Source organism: Carcharhinus amblyrhynchos, chromosome 4 (genome assembly GCF_965287045.1).
Source record: "Carcharhinus amblyrhynchos chromosome 4, sCarAmb.v2.hapA, whole genome shotgun sequence".
NCBI classification, from domain to species: domain Eukaryota; kingdom Metazoa; phylum Chordata; class Chondrichthyes; order Carcharhiniformes; family Carcharhinidae; genus Carcharhinus; species Carcharhinus amblyrhynchos.
Window position 1 is genome coordinate 62,408,312 of NC_137327.1, and position 12,036 is coordinate 62,420,347.

General features: G+C 39.8%; 1 protein-coding gene across 1 annotated transcript in view; it reads left to right on the top strand.

The window, feature by feature from the left end:
* hydin (HYDIN axonemal central pair apparatus protein) overlaps nucleotides 1-12,036 on the top strand; it is a 1,114,396-nt gene that overhangs the window by 68,225 nt on the left and 1,034,135 nt on the right. Inside the window, exon 4 of the mRNA XM_080187991.1 lies at nucleotides 6,420-6,539. Coding sequence (XP_080044117.1) covers nucleotides 6,420-6,539 — 120 coding nt within the window. The remainder of the gene's footprint in view (nucleotides 1-6,419; nucleotides 6,540-12,036) is intronic.

Here is a 12,036-nt window from a genome sequence, read left to right on the forward strand (position 1 = left end):
CAGTAAGGTACAATTCCGTGAGAATAACTATGTCAGGCTATTGCTTAACTAGTCTGTGAGACAGCACTCCCAATTTTGGCATTAGCCCCTAGATGTTAGTAAGGAGGACTTTGCGGGGTCGACAGGGCTGTTTGTTTTGCTTTTGTCTTTATCAGTGTCTCGGACAATGCCAGGTGGTTGGTCTGGTTCATTTTGAGATTTTGTAGCAATTGATGCAACTGAGTGGCTTGCTAGGTCATTTCAGAGGGCAGTTGAGAATCAACCACAGAAACCAGTGTTGTGGCTCTGGAGTCACATGTTGGCCAGGCCAGATAAGGATGGCAGATTTCCTTTCCTAAAGGATATTAATGACCCGGATAGGTTTTTCGGACAATTGATAATGGTTTCATGTTCATCAGTAGACTCTTAATTCCAGATTTTTTTTATTGAATTCAAATTCTACCACCTACCATGGTGGGATTCAAACCTGGGTCCTTGGAATATTAGCTGAGTTTCTGGATTGATTAATAATGTTGTATTAATTAATGAATTAATAGTAATTAATATTAATTAAACCATTAATTAATAGTCTAGCGATATCACTAGGTCATCGCCTCCCTGGAGGCCGAGACTCTTGTTGCCTGTAAAGGATTCTGTCTGCTGTGTACTTTAGTCTTCTATATGTGCCTGTACTTGGGAGAGTTAAAGTTAAATGGTAGAAACGATTTCCAGATTGAAAAGCAAGATACTTTACAGGCAGGCTCGGAACATAACATTTGAGATTGTCAGTTAGTCTCAACATTATAGAATAATTTTTGAGAATGCGTGCTTCTGGACCAAGAGCTTATCTGATAGCTCCTCACTGAGAAACTGCTGATTTAATTGATGATTTTCCAGCTATTTAAATTAAAATTTCTGTCTGGAAATAGTACAGACTTTTCTGATGGGTAAGGCTCTGTTGGATCGCTCATTAGAAAAATAATTCTGTTAGTCGTCTTGACTTGCATTTTGTTAAATAGTTTTTTCCCTCTGTTTCTGAGCATGCTACTGACTTTCAATATCTGCCTGAAAATACTGATAACTGTTCTTCATGTGTGATTGCAGGCTGTAAATGCTAGGTTGGTGAATTTACCATGGAATGCATTGTGATATCACCAATCCAGAATTCATCCATTGGTCACACTTGTTTTTTGACAGGAGTCACTGGATTGTGGCCAAGAGTGCAATCCCTGATTTGATTATTTTGCTCTTTAACCCCCTCACTAGTTCAGATTAGCCATGGCCAATTGCAAGGTCAATCAAAAAAGCCAGGTTAGCACAGACTATAGCTTAATTTTTGACCATCGTTGTCTGTTAACGTAACAGGCAGCTTTTTATCCACTTGAACTATTGGACTTAGAAGATATGTGATTGTTCTTTCATATGGAATGTCACTCTGGAATACTGACTCTGAGACATACTTGGCATTCTAGAATGCAGTTACTTTGTCAAACTGGTCATTTTAATTTCCAAATTAGACTTTTTTAATTTAATGCATACTCCTGGAATTCCATACTTGTAGAGCACCATGATGGCTATCCTTTTTCTTGTTTAGTTAATAAGAAGAACCCACTTTATTAGAATATAGACCAAGGATAAGGTTGCATACTCTGTTACTATGACAACAGTCTCACAAAGAAAGCTTGGTTGTTGGAAGCCAAAATCTCAGGAAATCACTGCAGGAGTTCCTCACCTTTGGACCTGACCATCTTCAGTTGTTTCATCAATGATCTTCCACTCAATATAAGGTCAGAAGTGGGGATGTTCACTGATGATTGCAGAGTGCTCATTACTATTTGCATCTCCTCAGATACTGAACCACTCAATCTCCATATGCAGCAAGACCTGGATAGCACCCAGGTTTGGGGTGATAAGTAGCAAGTGCCAGGTAACCACCATCTCCAAAAAGAGAGAATCTAATTACTCTTCTTGACGTTTCCATTGCTAAAACTCTCGCTATTATGGGGTTATCATTTACTAGACATTTGGACCAGTCATATAAATACTGTCTCTACATGAACAGGCCAGAGGTTGGGTATTTTGAGGTGAGATACTCACTCGATTCCCCAAAGCCTGTCCACCATTCTATAAGGCACAAACCAGGAGTTTGATGAAATATGCTCCACTTGCTTGGGTGAGTGCAGCTCCAGTAATTTCCAAGAAGTTCAACACCATCCAGGAAAAAGGAGCCTGTTTGATTGGCACTTTATCCAGCACCTTAAACATTCATTCCCTCACCAGCAGCAGCAGTGTGTAACGTCTACAAGATGCACTACAGGAATTCACAAAGCCACATGGTGCATGGGAACCTGTCTTGTAAGCTCCCTTCAGCAATACACCATCCAGACATGGAGCTAAATCATTGATCCTTAGTTGTGACTGGGTTAGATGGATGCTGAATGTGATGTATGCCTGAAGTGGGTGGCACAGTACCACAGTTCTAACTTCATAAAGCCTACCTATCTTCTATAAGAGTGAGATAGAATATTCTCCATCTGCCTGGATGAGTATGACTCCAACAATACTGAAGAGTCTGAACACTATGCAGGACAAAGCAACTTGCTTGATTTGCACCCAATCCACCACCTTAAATATTCACTTCCTGAACCACTAGTGCACAGGGGCAGCAGTATGTGCTATCTCCGAATGCGCTGCAGCAACTCAAGGCTCCTTCAACATTACCTTCCAAAACAGTAACCTCTACCAGTAACCAGAATGTGGCTGCTTTGTCAAACTGGTCATTTTAATTTCCAAATTAGACTTTTTAATTTATTGCATTTTTCCAGAATTCTATATTTGTAGAACACCATGATGGCTATCCGTTTTCTTGTTTAGTTAATAAGGAGAACCTACTTTATTAGATTACATACCAAGGGTAAGGTTGCATACTCTGTTACTATGACAACAATCACACAAAGAAAGATTGGCTGTGGTTGTTGGAGGCCATCATCTCAGGAAATTAAGGGCAGCACACACATGGAAACACCACCATCTGCAAATTCCCCCCCAAGGTGCACACCATCCTGACTTTGAAATATATTGATGTTCCTTTACTGTTCCTGGATCAAAATCCTGGAATTCCCTCCCTAACAGCACTGTTGGTGTACCGACACCACAGGGACTGCAGTGATTCATGAAGGCAACAGCCCATTTTCTTTAAGTATTTAACCACTGATTCTCATCAAACAACCCAACCCAAGTTCCTCAGGCACAGTCTTCAACAAAATGATACACTTTTCCAGAACGTTCTCAACTCTTCTCCCATTGGTCTTGTTTCTGTGGATCCACCAGAATCACCTTTTATCTAAATGATCAGTAACAACATGGTGCACTGTATGGCTGATTTTGATCATTTAATAACTTTAAAATAACAAAAACAGCGGCAGCAATATTCTATTTGTTTATTACCTGCTCCCAGCCTTTGGGCTCCCCTTCAACTGCATCACCATCTCCTGTCAAATCTTCACCTCGTGACCTTTCTCTTCAACTGCTGGCTCCAACTTAGTAAAGATTTGTCCTCCTGAATCGGTCCAACCTCAGCATCTACAACACAGAAAATGGCAATGGCAGCTTTGGCCTCACTCCAACAAACCACTGGTACTAGTTCCAGCCAGTTGAACTCAAATCATTGGATGATAGTCAGGACTGATAATGCCTTGCCTCTTTAAAGCTCAGGTACTAATTCTGCTGTGCTGCGGTAAAGAGCTTATTGCTTATGTCACCTTAAGGAATAAAAGAAAATCCAAATAACCACCATTCCCTCTTTCTGCTTCAGAGCTATTCCTTAGAAGCTATATTCCGTGAAATATTGAATTAAATATTGGGAGACATAGAATCCTGCAAAAAAAAAGAGAGAAAGAACATACAAAAAGAAGGAAGCTTGCCATCAATGAAAAATTGGCTTCTTGCGCATTGTTTGTGTATGGAATTGAGAATTACTGTCAAAACCTAACTAAGTTAGAAAGCGTTCCTAATTTAAAAAAAAATTGAATAATAATTTTATTAATGCCAAAGTAACATTGGTGGCTACCACATAGGAAAACTTGAGGATCTTAGTGTAACCTTCATATGTCATAGGATATGGGCAGGTGGCCTTTACATTTTGGCTTTGATCCAGAGTAGAATGTAATGTCAGGGCTGAAATAACATTTTAAAAGTTATCTGTGAACTGTAAGAACCAGAACTTTCAATCAAACAATTATTTCCCTTGTTTCAGTACTCTGATCTATTTCTGGGCTCTTACGCAAGCCTCTAAGTATTTTTGGCTGAGAGCCCAGACATCCATTAGGATACTGAGACAGCTGAACCTCGGGAAAATCATTACTTAATTGACTCTTGCCCTGTGATCTCTTCTGTTAATTGCACAATTTGTGATTGAGGTTTTAATTTCTTACAGTTTCGGTTAATGATGCTTTAAAGATTTTGGATGGCCTATCGTAAAATGGAGCTGAATTATGAAAGTGGAAAGTTATCAATGAATTACTTTTCAGAGGTTTTTTTAACACATCCTATTGTCACTATTCATTGTCAGGATTCATTAGTTCTATATGTATAATGAGTAAATGGGCATAGATATGCTATATCTTGGCAGGAGGCACCATAAGAGGTGGGTAGGGGATACTTTGGCATGGGGGCATGAGAGGTCATGGGGATGAGTGGGGTACACACCTTGGCATGGAGGATTAGGAGATCCTTTTGACCGTTCAAAAGGTGCCCTCGTGCAGACAATTGCTCATGACGCTGCTGAGACACCATGAATCCGCACCCTTTGAAATGCACTGGGCTGACTCCATGAAAATTGTGGAGGACAGAACATGCCAATCCCTGCAATGGAGCCAGCCAGGTCAGGAGTGCAGGGTGTGGGCCTGTGACCCAGTTGAGCTTGCATTGTTAAAGGGCACTCCTGAAAATCAGAAGCCCTGGGAATGGAGTCAGGAATCCTGGAATTAGGTTCCAGGTACCATTTTCACTCCTCCAGAGAGTCACCCTGACTCCTCTAAAATCCAGTCCATCATGACAGAATTTGGATCATCAGTGATGCACTCCACAGTAGAATAACCTGATATGACCAGGGCTGCCTGAGTTCATAAAACTATCCAACCTTGTATCTTAATGGGCAGTGGACAAAGAGCACTTTAAGTACTTTTAAACTTTTTTATATGTTAACGCACAGTTTGGTATTTAGAAACAAAACGTCTATGCAGTGCAGGAAATTATGAGGTGTATAGTTCAGAGAGGTCTTGTGGCACAATGTATAGCATTCCTATCTTTGGCTTCAAGTTCCATTTCAAGACTTGATGACTATGCAATGCGACCAAGCAGGTTGATTATCAACTTGTAAATCCTGCTAATATTCCTATGACAGATGAAAAGAGTATGAGAATCTCTTACTCATTTGTGCTTGAAGTGGAGTAGTATTCCTCAAGCTATAGCCTCTAGTGACCTGTTGCAAGAGGAAATAGCCACCAAAACAGATATAAGTACGTGCTTTGTCTGCCTCATATGTCACTAGACATGGGAAAGCCTCTGGGGACTGATTCTCCAGCCCCACATACTCATGCACAGATCACATTGTGGCTAGAGAATCATGGAGCAGAGCTTAGTGTGTTTAGTGCTGGCGAGGATCCCCTTTGGAATTTCCCAGCTCCCCTGCTACAACGTAATCTGGTTCCTGCCAAGCGCAGTGCTGCCAGGTTGGCACTGCCAGTGTGCCAAGAGGGCAGGACCTTTAAGGGGCCAAGGGATACAAAGGGGCCAACTGGGTGGACCCTGATCTATATTCAAGGGTAGGGTTGAGGGAATAAAGCTGGCGATCTATACGGGGGGGGGAGGTTGCGTGCCATCATTGGAAGGGGAGGGCCTTTCACTTTGAGATCGGCGTGCCCTTTATAAATGATGCCCTGATCAGTGAAGCTGCATTTGCCAATGTGTTTATGCTTTGTCCGTCACCAAATAGGTGCAAAACTTGCCTCCCTTTCAAAAAATAACTAAGTGTGGGAAGATCGTGATTAGATTCACTATCACTGGATGTGCCTGAGTAAATAGCACTGGTTTTCTTGGCCGAAATGACATTTAGTAATTTTTTGGAAAAATTCGGCCCTCTACGTCCAAGTCACAAAATTGGTCAGGTCTTGTCAGTTGGAACAAATTCCATCTTTTCTCTGAACACTTTGTGTTTTACTTCCATCGTTGTTAAGCTTTGCTGAAACATGATGCCTGAGATTAAAAATGTCAGATTTGTGAATATTTCCAATCTTTATTGAACCTGTTTATATTGAACCCTTTGTTTTAAGAGCAGACTGAAAGATTGGCAAAATATCCGTGGTTTGATTTAAAGAGAGATCTCTACAAATTGCCATTTAGTTGGTAGAAATTAATGTTTGCTTTGTTTCCTTCTTCAGGTCTCCATGTTGGACACTGACAGGCCAATGTTTCAGCCATTCCCCTCAGAAATTATATTTCAGAACTATGAACCTTGTGAAACCTATGAGGTACCACTGATTCTGCGAAACCATGATCAGGTAAGGAAAATCAGAGATGATCTAGAAAGACACTGAGGAAGTCTCTTTTATATTTACAGGAAGACACGTAATGAACATCACGTTTGAATAAAAGCAAAATACTGTGGATGCTAGAAATCTGGAGCGAGAGTCTTCTCTTTCTGTTTTTATTCAAATCAATCCATTTGATCATGTTTTTAATGCGAGGCATTTTATCTCTTGAGGGAAGTAGAACACAAGTGTTTTCTTACCTCGAAAGTAAATGAAGCAAAACAAAATACATCTACAATTTATCATTGTCTAATTTCAACTGCTACCTCTGCTGTCCTCAACTGACTTGATCACAGCTATGTAAGAACCATTATTTTGTATGGGGGATTTGTTCATATGTGTTTATATGCAATAGCAGAGGTATGGGGGGAGGAGGGGTCATCAGTTGGGCAAGGGTTTTGGGGATTGGACAGCCTGGGGATGATTGGCTGTGGAGGCCAGCAGTAGATGGTGGAAGTGGTAACAAGTTTGTGTATTCTGAGCATGTGCAATTGCGCCCTCTGCCAGATTTCAGTGAGCTTAGGCCCCACCTCTCTCCCTGTTGGCAGAAAACAGATTGAGCTTTTTTTTTTGACAGAATGAGGTAAGATCCCATTTTTAACTCTTGCCAAAAAACAGTGTGAATCTCTCCTGTTTTCACGCTCGTTTGGCACTTAACTTTTTGGTAAGATCACCCCCATTGTGTCCCTGCATTCTTCCTACCAAAATGAACCACTTCACACTTTGCCGCAATAAATTTCATCTGCCAACCTCTCTGCTCATTCCACCAACTTGTCTATGTCCTTTTGAAATTCTACACCATCCTCCTTCTAATTCACAATAAATAAAAGCTTTGTATCATCATCACAACTTTGATATTGTGCCCTGTGTCCCAAAGTATAAGTTATTGATACCTATCAGAAAGAGTAGGGGTCCTAACATCAACCTCTAAGGAACTCCACTTGAATCTTTCTCCAGTACCAAAAAAAATTCTCTACTATTCTCTGTTTCCTGTCCTCCTGTCATTCAGCCAGTTTCATATCCATGATGCTACTGTCACTTTTATTCCATGAGGTCTAACTTTGCTCACTAATCTGTTATGCGGCACTTTATCAAATGACTTTTTAAAGTCAGTACACCACATCAACAACGTTATCCTCATCAACCCTCCCTGGTACCTCATCAAAACTCCAGCAAATTACTTAAAAATGATTTGTCATTAACAAATCCATGCTGACTTCCCACTTGGGCAAAGGCAGGTTAATTATCTGTTTTGTCCCGAATTATCATTTCACTTCTCCATACTAAGATTAAGCTGACTGGCTTGCTAGACTTATCTTTGCATCCTTTTTTGTACAAAGGTGTAATGTTTGCCGTTCCTTAGTCCTCTGGCATCACCTCTGAGTTGAATGATAATTTGGAAAATCAGGGCTTGTGCCTCTGTTATTTCTGCTCTCACTTCATTCTGTATGTTTGGTTGCATCCCATCTGGCCCTGATGCCTTTATTACCTTTTAAGTACAAGCAGTCTAGTCAATACTTCTTTCTAAATTTCAAACCCTTCAGGTGTCTGAATTACTTCTCCTTTCACTCTACCTAGGTGGCATCTTCTTCCTTGGTGAAGGCAGATGGAAATTATTCCTTTTAAATACCTCAACTATGCAGCAAGCCTTCTTGTGTTTCCCCCTGTTTGCTCCTAATTGGCCCCTCCTCTCTTTTACATATACATCGTAAAATATACATTTTACGATGTATATGTCTACAAAAAAGTTTTGGATCCCTTTTATGTTAGCTGCCGCTCTCTCTTGCTTATTTTACTTAATTTCTATTCCGCTCTGACCCTTCTCCATTCAGCCTAATCAGCCTACTCAGAACTATTGTTCCGATGATAGTGCGGCTTGAAGGGACTTTGATTGGATCATATTTTTGTTGCCTGTCATACCTTCGTGGAGAAACTGTACTGTAAGATCCTCCATTAACTCACCATGTTGGTTTCTAACAGCATCAGCCAGGATTAATGGAGAATCAAAACTTTGAGCATAGATAAGTGTTTTTAGTTTTTCTGGAATGGTAGGGCATGCATCATCTATTTGATGGTTTCCTGATGTTGAATTATCTCAACACTGTTGAAAAGAAAGAGTTAGACAATATATCAAGCCACACTATCATCAGAACAATAGTTATGTCTGTACCTCTCTGATCTTTTGTCAGTCTTGGCTCATAACTTCTGAGGCTATAAGTTGTGAATTCAAATCCAACGTTTTAAGCACGTATCAATGCTTATACTTCAATATAATACACTGTTAGATCAAACAGTAAAATAGGTTTCCATCTACTCGACATAAAAGATCCCACTATTCAAAACCAGGGGAATTTTCCAAGTGTCTCAAGCCATATTTAGCAGTTTGATTAAAATTCCATAAAACAGAGGCAGTGGTTATGTCAAAGCCCCAGTATAAAAGGGACAGTGGATACAAAGTTGGTTAAGTTACAAAAAATAGAGTGACGGTGAACAATTACTTCTAGAACTTGAGGAGGGTAAGTAGTGGAGTTCCCAGAAAGTCAATACTGGAACCATCTTTCTTGATCTGTATTAACAATCTGGACTTGCGCAGATAGAGTTAGACAATATATGATATTGTTAGACATCATTTAATTACTTATGAAATATCTGGAAAATGCTTCCAAATGAATGGAAACTGTCAATGAACAATATCGAAGACTAGAAGCTGCATTTTTGTAGCAGAGGTGGGAAAGTCAAATCAGCAGAGCCATTCCCTTTAAAAGGGCCTCCTCCCATTGTTAAAGTTTTTTTTTAGAAGTTTATTAGTGTCAGAACTAGTCATACATTAACACTGCAATGAAGTTACTGTGAAAATCCCCTAGTGGCCACATGCTGGTGCCTCTTTGGATATACTGAGAGAGAATTTGGCATGGCCAATGCACCTAACCAGTCTTTTGGACTGTGGGAAGAAACCAGAGATCCCGTTCTCCCAGGCACTGGGAAAATGTGCAGATTCCACACAGACCGTGACCCAAGCCATGAATCGAACCCAGGCAGCAGTGCCACTCCGCTGGACTTCTACTCCAGGGAGGCACAAGCTAGGATGGAGTTGGGCCAGCTTTTGTTTTCGTTAGAGAAGAGAAGCTTGAGAACTGATCTGATGAAGGTGTTTAAAATCATGACAGAACAGGAGAGAGAAAGTGTTCCCACTGGCAGTGGTATTGAGAACCAGAGACCAATTTAAGGTGATTGACAAAAGAATGAAAGATGCCATGAGAAACATTTTCATATGCAGGGTCTGATTATGATTTGGAATGCACTCTGAGAGGACAGTAGAGGCAGCTACAGTTTTAGCTTTCAAAAAAGAATTGGATGAACACTTGAAGGTAGAAAGTGTCCTACATTCTGGGAAAGGATGAAGGAGTGGGGCCAGGATTTATAAAGAAAATCCATTGGTTGTAAAGGGATTTCCAGTGGATGTGAGAAGGTGCTATATAAACTTTCAAAAGCCAGTGTGGATCTGGCCTGAATGGCCTGCTTTTGTGCTTTAATTATTCTGTTCTGCGATTCTCCATTTATGACTGTTGTCATATCAAATTTGAATGAGGAAAATTAATACAACTTTTTACGACCAGCAAATCTTGACTGAAAGTTTTTAGAATGGGAAGTAGGGTTTGTGCATAGAAAATTAGTGCAAGATTTGTAATAATTATTATATTCCTTTATCTTCGTACTTTCCTCCGATATGTATTTTTTAAAAGCTGAGAAGCCGTAGAAAGATATACTAATAAGGTACTATATTGACTATCATACTGGATCAGCAACCCATGGGGAATCAATTTAAATCCTGCCATGGTAAACTGTGATGTTGAATTAAATAAAATATGATATTTAGAAATAAGTGCCCATGAGAACCTCTTGATTAATGTAAAAATCTAATTGAGCCACTAATGTCCAGCCAGCCTTACCCATAAATTCTGCTGGTGTTCTGACCAGGACTCACTCCAAGCCAGGTTATTTGGTAATTCATTTATTTGCTGTGTATGGGAATGCACTGTGCATAAATAAATTGGCAGTATTTTCTAAGTAACAACAGTGACTGAATTTATAAAGAAAATCCATTGGTTGTAAAGGGATTTCCAGTGGATGTGAGAAGGTGCTATATAAACTGAAGTTATTTTTTTCAGTTCCTGGAACTTGTGTTTAATCACTATATCTAATAAGTCTCAGTTTATGTTTGTCACCATTTTATATAAATTGTGCTGATGGTTTAAGTGTTTTCCATGAAAACTCATTCCTGTGTTATTTGCTGTAGACTCTTCACATAAATTTTGTACTCCCACTGTTCCTTTCTATTCTTCGGCTTAATAATTTTGTATTTCTCTACACTAAATGCTATCTCTGATTATTAAAGAATTTGCTCATCTTTAGGCATGCTAAATCTGTCCCTTTGTCAACTAATCCAAAGAGTTCTGGTGAGTTTGTCAAGAAAGATCCGCGAATGATTTTTTAAAAAATCATTCAGTATTTTGCATGATGGTTTAGGAATGAACTTGTAATGAATAACCAGAGTTTCGAACATCAGTACATGATGAATAGGCAGGATACTCAGCTTCAGTACAACTAAATCACTCAAAACTGCAAATGATCGGCAGACAATGCTGGCCAAATTGGGAGGTGAAGTCTTTCAAGGGAAAATTGAAGGTCATTTTCAATTATGATGCTTGGAGGAGCAGATCTGCCGCTCATTGTAGAATGCACCCAATTTTGATTGCATTTAAACCACATGATGCACAAACAATTTTTGAAGATGTTTGAGAAATAAAATACAGGCCCCACTGAGTAAAGCAATAGGATAGATATGGGAGGCACAAGACCTGGACCATTAGTTTCAAGAAATGAATCATTTTGTACTACATAATATTGGTATGACCTACAAACAAAACACATTTTAGCAAACTGGCAGTGGGGTTATTATTGGATGGGATTAGTAGTGATGTTTTTAAGTGGGATTCCAGAAAACAAGTGCTTTCCCATGTGGGCATTGATATAAAACCATGTTGTTTGAATCAAAGTGACTATTTACTGAGTGGACTGAAACCACACGATGACTTTCAAAAAGACTGACAATAGTATTTTTTAAGTTGCCTAAACAGCAATTTTTAAAATGGTCAGACATACTTAGTGTTAAATTTCCTAGTACTGAGGGGTCCCATCAAGAACTACTCCACAGCTGGTGTCGGGGAATGCAGATCTTTATTGTGATCAGCTCGTTCCACATTATTAACAACAATTACCCTCCAAGGATGGTCAGCTCACCCCACGTCCAGAATCACATGGCCCATTCCTTTAAAGGGGCTATGCCAACATAGTTAGCAATTGCAAAGCTATCAGAAAGGACATGTGCAGTGAGATTTTATGACCTCACTCACCCTGACACTGTAAAATCCCATCTGAGGTCAATGGCCCTTTCCATGGTCTGCCC